The following is a 22,172-nucleotide window of genomic DNA, read 5'->3' on the forward strand; positions in this document are numbered from 1 at the left end:
CTGTCTGAGATGAGGATGATCAGAGCATGAAAAGCACTGACAGCTCCCTTCCCTCTGGGGAAAAGCTAGCCTGGAATTGCTTATCACATTCAGGGAGATTTAAAATTCCCTGTCTCTGATCTTTTCTCCCTGACTGTCTCCCAGCTCCCTAACTGCTCAGCATGGACATTTCTGGGGTGTGCCGATTCCCTGATATCAGTGGGGCTTGGCGCACTCTGGGGGAGCGCAGAATATCAGAGATGAGATTTGTCCTGTTGGCTCAAACAGGAGAATTTCCCCTCAAGGGTTCAGGCTGGAGACCTGATCCTAGCTCCCCATGTGCCAGGGAGAGCTGAGTATGTGGCTGGCAGGAGCAGCCGCCTCTGGAAATCCCTCCAGCAGATGGCACACACAGGCCTAGTGAAGTTTTGCTTCACTGATAGAGAGAAACCTGACACTGCCAGACACTCCCTTGGAGCTGCCAGGGGCTGAACAGAGAACCAGGAAATACAATCTCTGCTCTCCCTGTGACTTCAGAAAAACATTTTCTGCTTCATGGAAGCAGGAGCGACATGGGCACCTCCTGCAGCTGTGCGGGACGCTGGTGAGTACAGGCTTTGTAGGCGGTGGAGGGATCATGCAGGGGAAAGGAGGTGAGGCTGGGGCGGCTGAGGGCTAAAGTTTTGGCTGACTTTGCCAACTGCATGGGAAAGCTTTCCTGCTCTGAGTTCCCAGGGCTCCCATCTGCCTGGGCAGGGGGCAGGCCTGTACCACAGGCAGAGTGCTAGCTTGTGCAGCCAGCGGAGGGGTTGGAGTGAGCAGTGATTGACACCCACCGGGTGGGGGGGGGGGGTGAATGCCACAGCAGGTCAACAGAGAGGCAAGGTGGGCGAGGTAATATCGTTTATTGCACCAACTTCTGCTGGCGAGAGGGACACGCTTGCACAGAGAAGGGGAGACGCCTGCTCCCTGGGGAGCGGGGAGGATCTGGGCCTGCTCTGGTGCTGAACCTGGCCTAGGGTGCTGGGGTGGGGAGGTACTTGGGTCACTTTCACCTCTCTCCTGTGCTGAGGTTGATTCCTCTCCAGACACAGTTTACAGCAGCCTCAGGGGCAGGCCTAACCAGGGCCGGCTTTAGGAAGTGTGGGGCTCAATTCGAGTAGTTTCGGCGAGGCCCCGGCATGGGGCTTGTACTCACGGGCGGTGCTCCGAGTCTTCGGCAGCACTGAAGGACCCACTGTCGAAGTGCTGGTGAAGACCCGGAGCGCCGCCGGGTGAGTAAAAATTAAAAAGGCGCCTCTAGCCAGGGAAGGGATTCTCACTGGGTGCGGGGCCCTCTTAGGCGGGAATTGGGGGAATAGGCCTAAAGCCAGCCCTGGGCCTAACTCATGCCTGGCTGCTGCCATTACCCCTGCAGGTCATTCCAGCAGCTGGGAATAGGGTGTAGGAAGGTTCTGGCCACACTCCCTGCAGCTGGACCTGCATAGCCAATGCTGCACCTCCCCGAGTCTCCCTGCACTCAGGGGCCATTCTGCATGAGGGGGCCCTCAGGGTGGATTGGTGGTGCCTTTACTCTGGCAGGGTACTGCGGTTCAGCCCCTCTGACTCCAGCTTTCAGCATCTCCTACCCCTAACTGCAGCAGCCTCCTGCTCTGTCTCCATCCTCCAATCCGCATGGGCTTTATTTCCAGTCAGGAAATCCCGAAAGTGGCCCTGGGCACATTTGTAGATGCTGCTTTTGCTTGATCCCTCCAAGCTCATGTGGGGCCCAGCCCCATCCTGCCTACTGAAAAGGTGTACAATAAACCACCGTTTGATGCCATGTGGCAATATTTGGTGGCCTGGGTGTGAGTTCATGACCGTGAAAATCTGGCCAAGGTGAAAGGGAATTATGTGAAGTCAAGCCCCTGGCTGGGTGGGTTGCGGGAGTGGGGGTGTCATAATATATAAATATAAATAGTTTTGTTTTCATTTTGTAATATTACATTTGCTAAAATATTTGAATATTTAAAAGAGACACAGCATCGCTTAGTGACTGGAACTGGGAATCAGGACTCCTGGGTTCATTCCCTGGCTTGGGTTATTGGTCAGAGCGCATGGGGTCTGGGAGTCAGGATGGAATGCAAGAATCTGTACCTGCCTGAGGGATGGGAGCTAGGGGTAGTCTAGGAACCAGGGCGTGTGACTCGGTTACTTATCCTTGCCCAGGTACCCATGGTGGGTGTTGGCTTCTCCCCTTGCCAAGGGCTCATTACAACCCCTCATCTCCATTACAATCTCTCCATCTCCTGCCCTGTGGGTTTCCCGGCCATCCTTTGCTATCTGTTAATGTTCTGGAATTGCCTGAAGAACGAAGGGTCGTGCTCTGCTGTAATCCCTCCCAGGTGAACTGGCAGTCTGCAGGGAGGCCAGGGACTCCTGAGGATAAAGAAGATTGTTATCATTGTAATTTCTGCTAGGAAGCATCACAGGCCCCAGTCGGGGTCAGGCCCCTGTTGTGCCAAGTGTTGTACAAACAGAGAAGTAGACACAATCTCTGCCCTCAAAGAGAAACAGAAACCAGAATCTGGAGGCCATGCACCGCTGAAATAGGGGTGAATCTCTGTGCAGGGCTGAGCTAATTGGGAGCTCACCTTTCTAGCCTTCCCCTTTCACAGGAGGGCCTGGGGCAGCCTATCTCCTGAGGGCCCCTCTGCGTAGTGATTGTGCTGGGATAGATGCTGCCAGTTCCCCCTTGGCTTTGTATCAAAGATTGCCTGGAAAGTAGGGGGCCAATCTGATATGTCTGCCAGCTGGATAGCACTAAGTGCCTGATCCTCCAAATGCCAGGGATATTAGGGTCTAATCCTGCAGAGTACTGAGCACCAAAAGACTCAGCACTCTGCAGTATTAGTATGTATTTGTGTTATGGTAGCATCTAGAGCCCCCAGCTGAGATCAAGGCTCCATGTCATAGACGCTGTACATGGTGGTGAGAAATCACTAGCCAGAGCTTTGTGAAAAGGCATTTAAGTTTCCTGAGAATGACAGCAAGGTAGGAATGATCCAGGGAACAAAGAGTCCCAAGCTTCCTTCCTGCTTCACTTCTATATTGGTGCCTTTTGGTCTGTCCTAAGCTGATGCTATCCTCTAATTGCTGCTCCCTGGTAAGGTCTTTGTGTAGTGGAGAGGGCTTTGGCTTAAAGACTCCTGGAAGCTGTGACCTGTCTTTTGCCCTCTGCTGCCATGCATGCATGGCCGTGAATTCAGAGCAAGCATATACCTTAAAGGCTGCATCAGGGAGCAAGAAGCAGAGAAGTGCTCTTCTCCTGAGAGTCTACAAAGAATGGGGGGAAAGACACAGCAAAGGGGAGACCTCCACTTCCAGATTCCGACTGGTCACACCCTGCAGAGAGGTACACGAGGTAATGGGGGCTCTGGAGGGTTCGGCAGAGGAAAGAGCAGGAAAAGAATGGGCTCCATATAATCTCTGCAGCAGTGGGTCAGATGCGGCTTTGACTTAACTGCCAAATAATAATACCTAGCTCTTCTATAGCATTTTTCATCAGTGGCTCTCAAAGCCCTGCACAGTCTTTAATGTAGTTATCCTCTCTGCACTTCTGGAAGCAGGGAAGTATTATTCTACTTGTCTTTATTTTTATAGATAGGGAAAGTGACTTTGGCAAGGCTCACCCAGGAAGTCTGTAGCAGAGCAGGGAATTGAACACAGGTTCTCCCAAGTCCTAGGTTAGTGCTCTAATTACTGTGGACAATCCTTCCTGTCATCCAAGAAGAGATGTGTTTTTATTGCAAGTTATCTAGCTATAAAAAAACTCCACACACCTGTCTTGCCCTGCTAACCATCAGTATCACTTTCTTTGACATTTAAGTATCTTATTTTAGTTTTGCTATTTCAGAGTGTGTAAATTGCTGTTATTCCTACATATTACCTGCCTGGGCCCTAGGTGCCTCAGCAGAGAGCAAGGCTTTTTAAATAAAGGCTGAGGTTTTCAAAGAGACCTAAGAGAGTTAGGCACCCAATGCCATTGAAAATCCTAGTCTAAATCATTATTATTAACACAGACTACCTTGGGAATGGAGAGTAGGTGGCAAGAAATTCAAATGGTTTCTGGAGTCTAAGAAATCATTTTTAAAAAGAACCATTAGGGCAAAAATAGTAATAGAAAAAAAGAGTTTTACCTAACATCTGGACACATCTGGACAGTGTTTCCACTGAGACTGTGTCCCCTAGTCCAGTGACTCACAATCTTTTCAGTCTACTGTACCCCTTTCAGGAGTCTGATTTGTCTTGCATATCCCCATGTTTTATCTCACTTAGAAACTAACTTGCTTACAAAATCAGACAGAAAGAAACAGAAGTGTCAACCTACTATTACTGATGAATTGCTGACTTTCTTTTTACCATATTATTGTAAAATAAATCAATTGGAATATAAATATTATACTCACATTTCACTGTATCATATATAAAGTAGAATAAACAAGTCATTGTATGGAATTTGTTTGTACTGACTTCACTAGTGCTTATTCTGTAGCCTGTTATAAAATAGGCAATTATCTAGCGGAGTTGATGTACCCCCGGAAGACCTCTATGTACCCCCAGGAGTATGTGTACCCCTGATAGAACCACTGCCCTAGGCCACATATTCCTTAATTTCTCATTGAAGGAAGGAAACATTCAGCATCAGACTATTCTCTGCAAACAAGGATGTACAAAGCCTCTCGGACTTTGCTGTTTTCTCAAGCTCTATTAAATGCAATGAATAGAAAAAAAGGGAATATTGCCGTCATAAGGTGTTTGAGCCTGTGATGGGGCAGTGGGGTGTCACACAACAGAGAGAGAGTTGATCGGTGGGGTGCGTGATGGGCAGTAAGTGGAGATATGTGATGAGTTTTAGGATGGGGGGGGCTGTATAAACAGATTTGTGTGTGAGTGAGATGGGATGCAGTGCAGAAATCTGTGTGAGCAAGTCTGTGCCTGTGTGATCGGGTGTAGGATCCTGGGTGTTGACGAGGTGGAGTGTAGAAGCAGGTGTGTATCAGTGGGGTATGCGGGGTGTAGGTGTGTGTGCATGCAGGGGGTGCAGGCCCAGATGGGCATGTGATGGAGTGTGATTTGGGCCGAACGTTTATGGTCTCTTTGAATGGAAATGGGAAGAGCTGTGTCCTGTTCTTGCTTCCCTTCCCTTGTCCATTCTGATTACAGAAGATCTGAGATGGGGAGATTGTTAGCCTCCAGACAGCCTCAGAATAACTCCTGCCTGCAGACTGGCTACTAAACTGTGTCCACAAAGGAGGGCAAGCAAACAGGTGAAAGCAGCTTGGAAAGCTGATACTGAACCCTGCATCTCAGGGAACTGGCCAGAGACTCTGCTGATTATATTTAAAGTTGAGCTATTTTAATTACACTGCCGACCTTCCTGCATGCTGCAAAGGATCAACCAACTCCAGAGTCCAGAAGCTGGGCAAGGCAACTCATGAGAGTCAGTGCTGGAGCTGCTTCCCTGTTGGGGCTGGTGCCATACATGGGAGGGCATAGGGAGCTGACAGGGCAATGCAGGAACCATTTCAAAATAGAACAGTGTTGCTCAGAGCAGCAGCCCTTTTCCGCAGGATAAACTCCAGCCTTGTCTTGGAAGGAGTTTGGTCTCTTCTTGCTTGTGTTAACAGCGTCTTCAGTGATCTCAGCATAGCTCTTGCAACAAGGTACAGCTCCTGCTGTGCTGGTCACATACGCAGGGCGTGGCCAGAGGAGGGTGGTGAACTGAAGTGCAACAGTGACAGTAGCAGGGCTGGGTATTCATAATAATAACCCATCTCATTTTCATATAGCCTTTCAGCTCACATGGCGCCTGAGCTGTTTGCAGACGATGGGCCAAACTCAGCAGCGTCACTGGTTGCAAGCCCACCGATTTCAGTGGGAACTGCCCTTCGTCCACCTAGGCTGATTTTGCCTCCCTATACTGCAGCAGGACAATGGTTAATCGCTACTGCCCATTATTAAAACCTAATTCGCTTCCTTCCTTCACATGGTTGGTGCAAAACCAAAGGCTATTAACGCCCTTCCATCCCTGGGTCTTTAAAGCTAGAAAGCACAGAGCTCCTTCAGGTACTGCACTGCCCCTGGGCATGGCTGGGGTGGGTAATGCAAACCCTGTGGGACACACAAAGCCACATGCTCCTGGGATACTCTCCAATGATTCTCTTCCACTCTTTAAAAGCTGTTGCCCCACATGTGCAGCCCAGCCCCTGTGCTGCAGCAGAGACACAGCCCAGCTCTGGGAGCCTCCAAGGCCTAGCGTGCTGGACAGAGTCCAGGGCTGGATGTACATGCTAGCATGTTACTAGCCATATAAGGATTGGCACCTGCTTTCCTCTGGTCCTTCTAGCTTTACGGAATGATAACATTTGCTTCATGCATCTGGCTCAGAACGTGACACATATCTGCACAGAGAGACAGTGTGTGCTCCTGGGGCCATATTCAGACCTGTGTAACTCTGCTAACGTCAGTGATGTTCCTCTAGGGATGAATTTCACACTTGTTCAGTGCACTACTGGGATGTCTCTATGTTTGACCTGTCTCTCTCTCTCTGGTCCTAATGAGGGAGCTGAGACCAGGATTTGGCTCAGCTCTGTGGAGCGCACAGTTTTGTTTGCTCTGGTTCTGTTTAGTCCAAAGACTTGCAGTAAGGGTGAAATTACCTGGGATCCTTCAGAAGCGTGTGTTCCATATGCGCCTGTTTCTTGAATCAGGGAGGAGCTGGAAGGTTCGGAGCTTTCGGGGCGGCAAACTGGCCCCTGGCCCCAGAAGAAAATGTTTTGTGACAATCCTAGACTATCCTCAGCACCCAGAGCCTTTGATCTCATAGCAGTCCAATCTAAATGGTTCTCGCTCGTTTTTGGGGGTATGTGCATATTGGACTGTCCAAGTAGCTGCGGGAGGTGGGTACATGTTTGACGGCATCTATAGAGTACAGATGATGTGGCACCAGGCTCCACCAAAGATCTCTCTCCCCGCAAAGGCAGAACACAGGTTTGAGGTGCACAAATTTCCCCCGAGGGCCAGTCTGGCCCACTGTGTCTGTACTCCGAGTTCTGCTTTGGGGCGGTGAGCAAGCCTCCTTGGCTAGACCCTGCTTCTTTCTCTGTGACTGCTGTGCCTCTCCCCAGCTGCCAGGGCTTCCTGGGGAAAGCAGGGTATATGCACAGCACGTCACGGAGCTGCTAACTCTGGAAGGGTACCCAGCAGGCCCCAGCATTTCCAATCCTTCCACAGAAATGGAGTTGTTAGGCTCAGGTATCTTAGCAACAGGGACTCCTTGTCATTCTCCTCTCTCTGTTTCTCTGGCTGCAGCTCTCAACAGTGTTACTATGGTATCATTACAGCTCATAAAGGCATTACCACAGCACAGTGTCACTCCAGCTCATGGGGGCATCCCCACAGTATTGTCCCGTCTCTGGGCCATGTTGCCATGGCGTCAGGCCAGTTCTGGGCCATATCATTGTGGTATCTCTCGAGCTCTGGGCTGTGTCGCTATGGTGTTGTGGTGGCTTTGGGCTGTGTTGCCACAGTGTCACCCCATCTCTGGGCTGTGTTGTTGTGGTGTCGCTAAGGTGTTACTGAAGTGTTTGGGCTCTTTTCCGTAGAATGTAGTTGTAATTTTTAAATAGCAGAACCTAATCAGTGTCTCCAGCTCCTATGGCCAGTCAGGAACCAGCTTCTCCACACAAGCAGAGATGTTATGGTCTCCGCAGAAGCTCCTTTCTGAGTGGCTGTCGTTGAAATTGAGACTTCACCTGCCATTCCATTTGGGCCACCTAGAGATGGCACGTCTTTGCCCGTTAGGGGTGATAGTCCCATAGATCTGTTTGCGTTAGACCTATCCTAACAAGAGACAATTCCTGGCCCTTGGAAATGGGAGAGAGTGCTGCAAAGGCAGAGATGGCTGGTCACACAGGCAAACTACAGAGCTAGGTGTTTGGCTTGACAAGTTAATCACCATCAGTGCTTTAGTTCAGTTCCATGGATCTGTGTGGATTAGACAGTTGTGAGGCTCAAATCTTGCCTCCCTGTTCTGTGCGGGAACAGAGAGTCAGGTGGCCAAGGGACAATACACAAGAGTGACCAGCACCTACCCTTGACACAGGAACCCAAAAATCTCAGATCCACATCTGGTGTCCCCTGGAGGAGCCCCAGGGACAGTGGGATTCTGTGTCATCACTTCATGCAGGCATTTCCCATCCAGGGAAAGCTGCTTCTCCAAGGTCTTATTGGGGGGCACAGCCCAGTGAGTTCCTGCACCTCCTGGAGAACCTCAAGCCCATCAGCTAGTGGGAGATGTGTGCACAGAATCTGAGGGACCATTGTGTTCACACTGACCACTGCAGGCATTGCAGGATCTCCAGAATATGATTCCCTGAGTCAGGAGAACTGGCAGAGATGCCTCATCAGAACCACTCTCAAGAGAGCTGGGGCCAAATCCTTATTGGATCACAATAGAGAAGGAATTTGGTGGGTCTCAAACAACCTAAGGGAACACTAGGAAGCAGAATTAATTTATCTTTACAGACTCAGCCCTTTTTGAAATCCTCCTATCTTGCAGGGTGATTTCCACTGAGTACTATTAAGTTTCTGTAAAAAACAAAACAAAGCTTCTTCTGTACAGGGAAGTTAGAGTCAAGACTAAAACTCAAACTCCAGTCTGGGCTTCTCCCATAGCTGCCGCAGGTGAGCAATTTTAAACAGAAGTCCTACGGTGAGAGGGCTGTCTCAGACCCTGCAGTCTTGTGGGTTAATTCAGTAACACTTTCCACAGGACAGCTCCTAGGTAATTGCAACTGAGAGAGTCTTGCTTGGGCTAATGGCTCTTGGGGTGTGTCTACACAGCTACAGGAGTAGTTAGTGTACAACAAGCTGGGGTATCCTGCTGCACGCTTGCTGTACACCAAGTGGCCATGTGGACCCTGCTGCTGCACACTGAAAGTTCCCTAGTGCCCATTGACATACTTCCAGGGAGCTTTCAGGTTCCTTTCACATTATTCCCAAATGCGGTGTCTGGGCGACATGTGTGTGTTTGTACATGTACATGCAATGACAGGAGAGACTCAGGCCTTGCAGTGTTAACCCTCTTCTCTCTCTGATTTCAGGAGATGTCCTTCACCTTTTAAAAGAAAAAAAGAAAAGCAAGGTAAGGGTTTGTGAAACATCTGTGGAGAACAGTCCCACAGGCTTGTGGCTTCCACTCAGAACAGCTACAAATCTGGATTCTAATTCAAACTCCAGAGGCCCCATCCCCTCCAATGGTCTGTATGCCAAGTTTCACTCCCTATGAAGTTATGCTGAGACTGGACACAAGTCAACTCTGAGACTTGATGGAACCACCTGATCAATGGAATACAGGTTTAATAGAATGTATTGGAAATTTCCTTGTCTGGTGCACCCTCCTAAAGCAGGGAAGTGTATGTGCTATGGGGTTTGCACATGGTGGGAATGGGCATATGAGGAAGGAGAATGACATGGGGACAGACAGCAGTGCCAGACTCTGGCCTTTAGGCAGCAGAGTTTCCATGGCCCCTGAGAGATGCATTCTCTCCTGGGTTTTTTTTCTTCAGCAGGCCTCCGGAGTTGCTACCTGTTGTGGTGCCTAAACTGGTAACACGGCAAACACCAGGAAAGTATGACAAACACCAAGAATAAAACATAATTTCCAATGCAGCTAAGAAACCTTTGAAAGCCAGGCAGGGCATGATCCTGCCCTATTAAAATCAATGGGAGCTTTACCATTGACTTCAGTGGGCGCAGGATTCAGTCCCCAGTGCACTGTTTTTCCTTTATTATCATTACTCCCTCCTAGACAGAGTTAATGCACTTTCTAACAGGATGCATACCTGAACAAAGTTCTCAAGGGAGAGGGTGTGTCCATGCTGGTGTAGATACCATACCAAAGGGGTGTGTGTATTATAAATATGATTCACAGACAGACACCGCTTTTGGATTTGGGAATTTGTTATTGTGCCTTTTGGTAAATAGCCACATTTGTGCTAAATTATCCACAAAACAATTCCAGCTGGACAATGACAGCACAATGTTAGGGCTGTGTGAAGCTGGTCGTAAGGGATTCGTGTGTCACTCCTAGTCTTTCACCTAAAGTGCCTTAGGAATGTTTTAGGATTTTGTGAGGGAGCTTCTGAAAATTCTAAACCAGACCAGACCCTGCAAAACACATTTGCCAAATAGCAAAGGACAAAATGGGTATAGACAAACCGTGGATCTGAGATGCTCAGAGGGCCTGACGCTGTCTGTGGTGTGTACCTCCTACTAGGCACTTTATGGTCCACAGCACGTTGTCCTCTCTGGAAAGCTCATTTTCCAAAAAGAACAGGCCTGGGCTTTCTTGTGTGAGGCATGCTCTGAAGACATGATTCAGTGGGGACTTCAACTGGGCTGGAAATTTGAAAAGGGCTCAGTGGAGAGAGCCTGTGTACTGGACACCATTGCTGTGATATGCATAAGAAGGAGCAATACACGCCAGTTAAATCACCCTGATTGTCTGGTGTTTCTTTTGCAGGCACTAGAGCAAAACAGATGAGCCAACCGCACCAGGATGACAGGAAGGTAAATGGCCCCTAAAGACATTTTACTAAACAGATAAGTTGAAAATACAGTATTCAGCCTCTCAGGGTACATCTGCATTGGAACTGGGACAGCAAGGGTAGACTCACACAAGGTAGTTTTGATTGAGTTTTGATTGATATAAAAATAGCCATGTAGCGTCAATGGCACAAGCGAGCCGCTCAAGTACATACCTAAGATCCTGGGAAATATTGTACTTGAGTGGCTGAATTGCTTTTTAGCGAGCTAGCTCAATCGAAGCGAGCTTGGGTCTGCCTGCACATGCTGCAGTTATGCTTCCTGATTGCTGTATAGACACACCCTTACTTTCTGGGCTAGCAGGGCTGGGAAAGCTTTGGGAGCTGCATGCTCAACCCCTAGGGTAGTTCCCATTGCCAGGCTGGCAGGGACTGAGAATGGTTTGGAGGCAGCATGTTGCAGTCTATGGGGAGCTGGCATAGCCTTTTGGTTGACGCCAGGTTCAATAAGGGAGTAGTGTTGAGCCCTCCTGTGAGCCCACAGTGTGGGATGGGGGGAAAGAATGGGGAGCTGATTCTCTAGCACTCTTTTTCCAGAAGGGCCTGCAGGCTGCTCACATGTACGATGATGTCTCGGAGTTTCCAGTATATGCTACTGTGAACAAGCCCAGGAATGTGAAGCGTGATGACAGTGTGCACTATGCTGATATCCAGGTGTTCACCAGGGCCCGGGAGCGCTCAGCCCAAGAGGTGAAGAACTTGCAAATACAGAATGCAACGGAGTATGCCACCCTTAACTTCCCCTATCCCAGAGTGAAATACGACAGCAGAAATGGGACCCTGGTGTAAGAGGTGCAGCAGCCTCCTTCAGCAAAAGTGTTTCACAGACTGAGATGCCGTAGATTCAAGCCTGTACCTTGGACGCATGGGTCTCTCTGAGAATGTGCAGAGAACCTGGATCCTCCAGTTGTATTTGGTTTTGAAGGACTCTAATATTTGTCGTAACTGAATAAAACTTTTCATTGGGTTTTGCTGAGAAAATCCAACTTACCCCTTTAGAAACGTCAGGGATGTTTCTGAGGCTGGAAGGATGTCTCCTTTGGGCCCCTCTAGAAAGTAAAGCTGCTCCCTGTCTAATGAAATCATAGCCCAATGCCATGGGAAGGTGGTTCATGGCATGGCAGGAGGATTAGCCCAGCACCATAATAAGGCGGATCTGGAAACCCAGAACAAAGGATTAGATAAGATAGAACAAGTGAAATGTTTGCCACTGGATTTTGTTTCAACATTAAGAAAACCCTGCAGCTGTTACAGAAAATGACAGGTGGGTGATACTGTGAGGAAATTGCATGGACCATGTCACTCTGTGCATGCTGCAAACACTGGCCCTTCCACTTGGCATGCTTCAGACACTAACCCCATACCATTTCCCCAATGAAGCAGTGTGTTCCCACCATGCACAGTGCTCTGCAATGCTAAGAGCAGGAATGCAGGGTCTAGACATGGCTATAAAGCAGCCCTTTCAGCAGTATGATGGTTACAGATGTAGATCCTTGCCCCTGAAAGGGAATGAGAAGCTCTTAGCTATGGGGATGAATCATAGCCAACCTCAGATAGGGTTTAGGACCCTTTCTTTTTCCTTCCTGTGTCATGGTAGCAGATGGCGTCATAATCTCCCGTAGCAGAGGGCTCATGCTAGACACCCCCTCACCAATATACATTTGAGATTTTGTTTATAGATTAATAATATTGATTCTTAATAATGTCGTTTAGCAATAATCCAGTAGGTTCCTGCATCCCTCCATGGCAGGGGTTAAATTATGGGCTGAATTTCCAACGTTGTCGCCTAAACAGGGTTTCCAAACTTAAACCAGAACTTTACACTGTTAAATGAAACTTTGTGCACCTATGCGCTGATCTGAGTGGCTCACTGCAGGATTTGGGACATCCTAGTCAAATACCAGTATTTGAAAATGGGGAGTTTCGTAAAGTTTATAATCAAATTCCATTTTGCCTACAACAACTTTATTAACTAAAGACCTGAGTGTGGTCAGTATGAGTTACTGTACACTAAAAAAAGAAAAGAGGTACTGATATCTGTATGTTACCATAGAGATATTTTGGGGACCAGTCTTGCAATCTTTTCACCTGAATGGCTTTTGTTCACCTATGAAGTCCCAAAGACTTCAGTGGAAGTGCTATGCCTATAGTCAGGTTTGCTGGATAAAGCCCCATATTACTGTGAGGGTTAGTTCTTCTGACTCCCTCCTAAAGCTCCAAGGATTCTCCCTTTTCTCCCCCATATCCCCGCACTCTCCAGGCCCTGCATGATCACCCATCCTTCTGACCAAGGGGGAATGGATGGGCTTTGGCCAGTGCGACTTTGTGGCACGGGGCACTCCCTCATTACAAGAGACAGGCTGAGTGCTTTGCCCCTGCTGGCCCAGTATTCAAGGATGGAAGTGGGATCTCAGACCCAAATCTTGTTCATGCTAGACTGTGGGAGTAGCAAGCAACTACATCTTTTCATAGAATCACCAATATTAGAACTAGAAAGAGCCATTAGTTCACCATTATCTAATTCAACCTCCCTCAGCCAGTGCAGGATGAAATAATTTTATTATAAAGGTTTTATATAAACCTTATTAAATATAGATTATCACTTAGTGAGGAGCCTTCCTTTGCAACCATAACTTTCTTGATATAGGAACACATGGCATAGGACACTTCCCATCTGCTCGTCTACTAATGGCAGAAATGGGTGGTCTCTTTTGACACCATGCACCCTTGGTGCCAAGTCCACCTAAAGGCTAGTGGGTAGCCATGCAGAATGCTGGCAGCTCGGTAGTTTGTCATTTAGTGGTGAAACTCGGCATGTACCTGCATATCCATCCAAAAATGAATGGGACTCATTTGAGAACAAATTATGCTCTAGTTCTGAGTGAAGCAACCAGCTGTCGCAAAATGTTCTGCAAAGAATCGGTTTCTGATCTGAAGTTCTCCCCCCTGGAATGCAGAGCTGGGAATGGGAAAGTGAGCCATACAAATAGAGCATAGAACAAACAGTAAGGGCGAGATTCTGATTTCAGTTACACTGGGGGAAATCCACAAGTCAATAGAGTTGGTCCAGGTTGTAGTTGGTGTAAATAAGAACAGAGTCTGGCCCTAAGGAACTTGTTTGCTGGGCATGTCAGTTGATTCTATTGATCTGTAGATTAATTGTACCTCTGGCTCTTTTGTATTCTGTATTAGTTTCTGTTGCTGTTACCACTATCTTTTAATGAGCTCCTCAACACGTGGACTGGTATTTTATCTCAGATTTCCTGGGGAATTCTAGCTTTCATGCTTAGCTGGTACTCCATGTTGTTTCTAGAGGTACAGTGTATCTTAGAGATAATCAAATGCGCTCTATAGAAACAGAAATAATACAGTAATTTTGCCTGTTCAACAGTCCTCAAATAGATAAATTGCAAACATACATGTCTAGAAATGATTTCTCTGAAGGACTTGTTTTTGCACTGAATGTTAACATATTCTGCAAACATCTTTTGTTTTCTGGGCTTGTTCAGTTTGAGTTAAATGAGTGTGAAATCAAATGTTCCTTTCATGTTTGAGGCTTAATTGTACTTTTAACTAATGAAATTGCACTTTTAAAATGGTCATTATGGTGATATGCACCTCGTTCCTGTACTTATGCACAACACATGTATAAAGCTACTCACATGCATACATGGCAGATACAGGTCTATCAGTGCCACCAGTGAGGAGAAGGAGATTTCTGACACTTTGTTATTAAAATAAATAGTGTGAAGGAAAATTATTCTTGTGTACTTTCAGAAAATGTGAAGCCAATACTCATTTACAGTGAAATCTGTTTGTATGCTGAATCACTCTTATTTAGAAATGCTGATGTATATAATAAACATACAATGACATGATTTACTAAAACAGTAAAACAACATTTCTAAAATATTGTCTTTAGGCACATTAAACAGACTATCTCTGTAGCATAGCAAGAGAATTTCTGCCCAATATCTGACTGAATTAAGTGTGATGTTATTAATTGCTGAGTTTGGGTCAGAAATGGCTAATGAAGAATTTGTACAGTCCCCCTCTGCCTTGCTGTCTGGCTCTGCTGCATGACTGCTGGGTATCAGAAGCAGGGACTGCTGATTTTACAATTGGAAAATAAATATTTTTATAGCTAATCTGGAAGTTGTGTTGTTGCTGGATCCTCGCCATTTGCGATGAGACATTTCTGTCCCATCTACTATCATTTTGGCACCCATCACCCTGATACCCCAGCACCACCACCTGTATCCTCCCCAGATGACCACCCCAGCTGGGTTGCTGGGTGCCCAGGGCAGTGGGCCCCCTGGTACTCAGTACACCGATCCTCTCTTTTTGGGGAACTGGGATCCCCCCTTCCCTCCATCCTTCCCCCTAGCCGACCTGCCCCACCCTGGCCCCCAAGGGCCCTACCCCATCACTTAGGGGATCCCGCCCCCCAGAGCTGGGGAACGGGCCCTGCCCTGCGCTTCCGCTCAGCACCGCCAGGGGGCGGTGGCGCCCGGCTCTACGAGAGGGGCGGGGCGGGGCGGTCGCTGCGGCCTCCCTGTTCCGCCCCCCGGTCTCCATGGCAGCGGGGACGCGCTGCCGCCGCCGCCGGGAGCTGCTGGGCCTGGGCCGGGCCCGGGCTGCAGGTACGGGCCGGGGCGGGGGGAGAAACGAGCCCGCGGGGCCCGGCCGCCGCTGCCCCAGGCCGGCTACCGGCTGCGGCGGCCCCGAAGGGCAGAGACCCCAGTGACCCCGCACCCGTTACCCCCCCAGCGACTTCCTGTGAGCCCGCCCCCCACTCACCGCAGCCCCCGCCCACTATACCCCCAGTGACCCCCCCAATAGTTCCCACCCCACATACATCCCCAGCGACTTCCTGTGAGCCCGCCCCCCACTCACCGCAGCTCCCACCCACTATACCCCCAGTGACCCCCAATAGTCCCCACCCCACATACATCCCCAGCGACTTCCTGTGAGCCCGCCCCCACTCACCGCAGCTCCCACCCACTATACCCCCAGTGACCCCCAATAGCCCCCACCCCACATACATCCCCAGCGACTTCCTGTGAGCCCGCCCCCCACTCACCGCAGCTCCCACCCACTCTACCCCCAGTGACCCCCCAATAGCCTCCAGCCCCCATACACCCCTAGTGACCCCTCCATAACCCCCACCCCACATACATCCCCAGTGACTTCCTGTGAGCCCGCCCCCCACTCACCGCAGCCCCCGCCAACTATACCCCCAGTGACCCCCCAATAGCCTCCAGCCCCCATACACCCCTAGTGACCCCCCAGCGACTTCCTGTGAGCCCGCCCCCCACTCACCGCAGCCCCCGCCCACTATACCCCCAGTGACCCCCCCAATAGTCCCCACCCCACATACATCCCCAGCGACTTCCTGTGAGCCCGCCCCCCACTCACCGCAGCCCCCGCCCACTATACCCCCAGTGACCCCCCCAATAGTTCCCACCCCACATACATCCCCAGCGACTTCCTGTGAGCCCGCCCCCCACTCACCGCAGCTCCCACCCACTATACCCCCAGTGACCCTCCCAATAGCCCCCACCCCACATACATCCCCAGCGACTTCCTGTGAGCCCGCCCCCCACTCACCGCAGCTCCCACCCACTCTACCCCCAGTGACCCCCCAATAGCCTCCAGCCCCCATACACCCCTAGTGACCCCTCCATAACCCCCACCCCACATACATCCCCAGTGACTTCCTGTGAGCCCGCCCCCCACTCACCGCAGCCCCCGCCCACTATACCCCCAGTGACCCCCCAATAGCCTCCACCCACATACACCCCTAGTGACCCCTCCATAACCCCCACCCCACATACATCCCCAGTGACTTCCTGTGAGCCCGCCCCCCACTCACCGCAGCCTCCACCCACATACACCCCCAGTGACCCCCCAATAGCCCCCACCCCACATACACCCCTAGTGACCCCCCAATAGCCTCCAGCCCACATACACCCCCAGCGACTTCCTGTGAGCCCGCCCCCCACTCACCGCAGCTCCCACCCACTCTACCCCTAGTGACCCCCCAATAGCCTCCAGCCCCCATACACCCCTAGTGACCCCTCCATAACCCCCACCCCACATACATCCCCAGTGACTTCCTGTGAGCCCGCCCCCCACTCACCGCAGCCCCCACCCACTATACCCCCAGTGACCCCCCAATAGCCTCCACCCACATACACCCCTAGTGACCCCTCCATAACCCCCCACCCCACATACATCCCCAGTGACTTCCTGTGAGCCCGCCCCCCACTCACCGCAGCCTCCACCCACATACACCCCCAGTGACCCCCCAATAGCCCCCACCCCACATACACCCCTAGTGACCCCCCAATAGCCTCCAGCCCACATACACCCCCAGCGACTTCCTGTGAGCCCGCCCCCCACTCACCGCAGCTCCCACCCACTCTACCCCCAGTGACCCCCCCAATAGCCTCCAGCCCCCATACACCCCTAGTGACCCCTCCATAACCCCCACCCCACATACATCCCCAGTGACTTCCTGTGAGCCCGCCCCCCACTCACCGCAGCCCCCGCCAACTATACCCCCAGTGACCCCCCAATAGCCTCCAGCCCCCATACACCCCTAGTGACCCCCCAGCGACTTCCTGTGAGCCCGCCCCCCACTCACCGCAGCCCCCGCCCACTATACCCCCAGTGACCCCCCCAATAGTCCCCACCCCACATACATCCCCAGCGACTTCCTGTGAGCCCGCCCCCCACTCACCGCAGCCCCCGCCCACTATACCCCCAGTGACCCCCCCAATAGTTCCCACCCCACATACATCCCCAGCGACTTCCTGTGAGCCCGCCCCCCACTCACCGCAGCTCCCACCCACTATACCCCCAGTGACCCTCCCAATAGCCCCCACCCCACATACATCCCCAGCGACTTCCTGTGAGCCCGCCCCCCACTCACCGCAGCTCCCACCCACTCTACCCCCAGTGACCCCCCAATAGCCTCCAGCCCCCATACACCCCTAGTGACCCCTCCATAACCCCCACCCCACATACATCCCCAGTGACTTCCTGTGAGCCCGCCCCCCACTCACCGCAGCCCCCGCCCACTATACCCCCAGTGACCCCCCAATAGCCTCCACCCACATACACCCCTAGTGACCCCTCCATAACCCCCACCCCACATACATCCCCAGTGACTTCCTGTGAGCCCGCCCCCCACTCACCGCAGCCTCCACCCACATACACCCCCAGTGACCCCCCAATAGCCCCCACCCCACATACACCCCTAGTGACCCCCCAATAGCCTCCAGCCCACATACACCCCCAGCGACTTCCTGTGAGCCCCGCCCCCCACTCACCGCAGCTCCCACCCACTCTACCCCTAGTGACCCCCCAATAGCCTCCAGCCCCCATACACCCCTAGTGACCCCTCCATAACCCCCACCCCACATACATCCCCAGTGACTTCCTGTGAGCCCGCCCCCCACTCACCGCAGCCCCCACCCACTATACCCCCAGTGACCCCCCAATAGCCTCCACCCACATACACCCCCAGTGACCCCCCAATAGCCCCCACCCCACATACACCCCTAGTGACCCCTCCATAACCCCCACCCCACATACATCCCCAGTGACTTCCTGTGAGCCCGCCCCCCACTCACCGCAGCCTCCACCCACATACACCCCCAGTGACCCCCCAATAGCCCCCACCCCACATACACCCCTAGTGACCCCCCAATAGCCTCCAGCCCACATACACCCCCAGCGACTTCCTGTGAGCCCGCCCCCCACTCACCGCAGCTCCCACCCACTCTACCCCCAGTGACCCCCCAATAGCCTCCAGCCCCCATACACCCCTAGTGACCCCTCCATAACCCCCACCCCACATACATCCCCAGTGACTTCCTGTGAGCCCGCCCCCCACTCACCGCAGCCCCCGCCCACTATACCCCCAGTGACCCCCCAATAGCCTCCACCCACATACACCCCCAGTGACCCCCCAATAGCCCCCACCCCACATACACCCCTAGTGACCCCCCAATAGCCTCCAGCCCACATACACCCCCAGCGACTTCCTGTGAGCCCGCCCGCCACTCACCGCAGCCCCCACCCACATACATCCCCAGTGACTCCCCCAATAGTCCCCACCCCACATACATCCCCAGTGACCCTCCCAATAGCCCCGACCCCACATACACCCCCAGTGACTTCCTGTGAGCCCGCCCCCCACTCACCCCAGCCCCACCCACATACATCCCCAGTGACCCCCCAATAGCCCCCACCCCACACACCCCTAGTGACCCCCCAGTGACTTCCTGTGAGCCCGCCCCCCACTCACCGCAGCTCCCACCCACTATACCGCCAGTGACCCCCCAATAACCCCCACCCCACATACATCCCCAGTGACCCCCCAATAGCCTCCAGCCCCCACATACACCCCTAGTAACCCCCCAGCGACTTCCTGTGAGCCCGCCCCCCACTCACCCCAGCCCCCGCCCACATACATCCCCAGTGACCCCCCAATAGCCCCCACCCCACATACATCCCCAGCGACTTCCTGTGAGCCCGCCCCCCACTCACCGCAGCTCCCGCCCACATACATCCCCAGTGACCCCCCAATAACCCCCACCCACATACACCCCTAGTGACCCCCCAGCGACTTCCTGTGAGCCCGCCCCCCACTCACCGCAGCCCCCGCCCACATACATCCCCAGTGACCCCCCAATAACCCCCACCCACGTACACCCCCAGTGACCCCCCAATAGCCCCCACCCCACATACACCCCCAGTGACCCCCCAGCGACTTCCTGTGAGCCCGCCCCCCACTCACCGCAGCCCCCGCCCACTATACCCCCAGTGACCCCCCAATAGTCCCCACCCCACATACATCCCCAGTGACCCCCCCAATAGCCCCCACCCCACATACACCCCCAGTGACTTCCTGTGAGCCCGCCCCCCACTCACCGCAGCTCCCACCCACTATACCCCCAGTGACCCCCTAATAGTCCCCACCCCACATACATCCCCAGTGACCCCCCAATAGCCCCCACCCCACATACATCCCCAGTGACTCCCCCAATAGTCCCCACCCCACATACATCCCCAGTGACCCTCCCAATAGCCCCGACCCCACATACACCCCCAGTGACCCTCCCAATAGCCCCCACCCCACATACACCTCCAGTGACTTCCTGTGAGCCCGCCCCCCACTCACCGCAGCCCCCACCCACATACATCCCCAGTGACCCCCCCAATAGTCCCCACCCCACATACACCCCCAGTGACTTCCTGTGAGCCCGCCCCCCACTCACCGCAGCTCCCACCCACTATACCCCCAGTGACCCCCCAATAGTCCCTACCCCACATACATCCCCAGTGACCCCCCAATAGCCCCCACCCCACATACACCCCCAGTGACTTCCTGTGAGCCCGCCCCCCACTCACCGCAGCCCCCACCCACATAAACCCCCAGTGACTCCCCCAATAGCCCCCACCCCACATACATCCCCAGTGACTTCCTGTGACCCAGCCCCCCACTCACCCCAGCCCCCACCCACATACATCCCCAGTGACTCCCCCAATAGTCCCCACCCCACATACATCCCCAGTGACCCTCCCAATAGCCCCGACCCCACATACACCCCCAGTGACCCTCCCAATAGCCCCCACCCCACATACACCTCCAGTGAATTCCTGTGAGCCCGCCCCCCACTCACTGCAGCCCCCACCCACATACATCCCCAGTGACCCCCCAAATAGTCCCCACCCCACATACATCCCCAGCGACTTCCTGTGAGCCCGCCCCCCACTCACCGCAGCTCCCACCCACTATACCCCCAGTGACCCCCCAATAGTCCCCACCCCACATACATCCCCAGTGACCCCCCCAATAGCCCCCACCCCACATACACCCCCCGTGACCCCCGAATAGCCCCCACCCCACATACACCCCCAGTGACTTCCTGTGAGCCCGCCCCCCACTCACCGCAGCCCCCACCCACATACATCCCCAGTGACCCCCCCAATAGCCCCCACCCCACATACACCCCCAGTGACCCCCCAATAGCCCCGACCCCACATACATCCCCAGTGACCCCCCAATAGCCCCCACCCCACATACACCCCCAGTGACCCCCAATAGCCCTGACCCCACATACATCCCCAGTGACCCCCCAATAGCCCCCACCCCACATACACCCCCAGTGACTTCCTGTGACCTAGCCCCCCACTCACTGCAGCCCCCGCCCACATACATCCCCAGTGACCCCCCAATAGCCCCCACCCCACATACATCCCCAGTGACTTCCTGTGACCCAGCCCCCCACTCACCGCAGCCCCCACCCACATACATCCCCAGTGACCCCCCAATAGCCCCCACCCCACATACACCCCCAGTGACTTCCTGTGACCCAGCCCCTCACTCACCCCAGCCCCCACCCACATACATCCCCAGTGACCCCCCAATAGCCCCCGCCCCACATACATCCCCAGTGACTTCCTGTGACCTAGCCCCCCACTCACCCCAGCCCCCACCCACTATACCCCCAGTGACCCCCCATAGCTCCCACCCACATACATCCCCAGTGACCCCCCAATAGCCCCCACCCCACATACATCCCCAGTGACTTCCTGTGACCCAGCCCCCCACTCACCGCAGCTCCCACCCACTATACCCCCAGTGACCCCCCAATAGCCCCCACCCCACATACACCTCCAGTGACTTCCTGTGACCCAGCCCCCCCACTCACCCCAGCCCCCACCCACATACATCCCCAGTGACCCCCCAATAGCCCCCACCCCACATACACCCCCAGTGACTTCCTGTGACCCAGCCCCCCCACTCACCGCAGCCCCCACCCACATACATCCCCAGTGACCCCCCCAATAGCCCCCACCCCACATACATCCCCAGTGACTTCCTGTGACCCAGCCCCCCACTCACCCCAGCCCCCACCCACATACATCCCCAGTAACCCCCCAATAGCCCTCACCCCACATACATCCCCAGTGACTTCCTGTGACCCAGCCCCCCACTCACCCCAGCCCCCACCCACATACATCCCCAGTGACCCCCCAATAGCCCCCACCCCACATACATCCCCAGTGACTTCCTGTGACCCAGCCCCCCACTCACCCCAGCCCCCACCCACTATACCCCTAGTGACCCCCCAATAGCCCCCACCCCTCATACATCCCCAGTGAACCCCAATAGCCCCCACCCCCACGTACACCCCCAGTGACCCCCCCAGTGACTTCCTGTGAGCCCATCCTCCAATCACCACAGTCCCCATCAACTATACACCCAGTGACCCCCCAATAGCCCTCATCCCCCACCCACATACATCCCTAGTGACCCCTCAGTACCACCAGCCTCACATACACCCCTAGTGATTCCTGTGACCAAGTCCCCCACCCGCTATACCCTCAGTTACCCCCAATAGCCCCCAGCCCCCACATACACCCCCAAGTGACCCCCCAGTGACTTCCTGTGAGCCTGCCCTCACTCACCCTAGCTCCTACCCATATACACCCCCAGTGACCCCCCAATAGCCCCCACCCACATAC

At 53.4% G+C, this 22,172-nt stretch overlaps 2 protein-coding genes across 4 annotated transcripts in view; both read left to right on the forward strand.

Annotated features, from left to right (window-relative positions):
• Positions 1 to 444: 444 nt before the first annotated feature.
• C19H11orf52 (chromosome 19 C11orf52 homolog) lies at positions 445 to 14,756 on the forward strand. Of its 2 annotated transcripts, none has more exons than XM_030538465.1 (4): positions 445 to 583; positions 9,126 to 9,166; positions 10,547 to 10,593; positions 11,166 to 14,756. In XM_030538465.1, the coding sequence occupies exons 1-4, from the start codon at positions 552 to 554 to the stop codon at positions 11,415 to 11,417; spliced, it is 372 nt and encodes a 123-aa protein (XP_030394325.1). In that variant the 5' UTR covers positions 445 to 551; the 3' UTR covers positions 11,418 to 14,756. The 2 variants fall into 2 exon arrangements, with proteins under 2 accessions (XP_030394325.1, XP_030394326.1); XM_030538466.1 differs by having other exon boundaries at positions 11,169 to 14,756.
• Positions 14,757 to 15,214: 458 nt separating this feature from the next.
• Positions 15,215 to 22,172, forward strand: part of DIXDC1 (DIX domain containing 1) — a 74,698-nt gene continuing 67,740 nt past the window's right edge. For both annotated transcript variants that reach the window (XM_030538225.1, XM_030538227.1), the window contains exon 1: positions 15,215 to 15,271. The gene's annotated coding sequence lies outside the window, so the exon portion shown is untranslated. The remainder of the gene's footprint in view (positions 15,272 to 22,172) is intronic.

The sequence above is a fragment of the Gopherus evgoodei genome, chromosome 19, assembly GCF_007399415.2.
Source record: "Gopherus evgoodei ecotype Sinaloan lineage chromosome 19, rGopEvg1_v1.p, whole genome shotgun sequence".
Taxonomy (NCBI): Eukaryota; Metazoa; Chordata; order Testudines; family Testudinidae; genus Gopherus; species Gopherus evgoodei.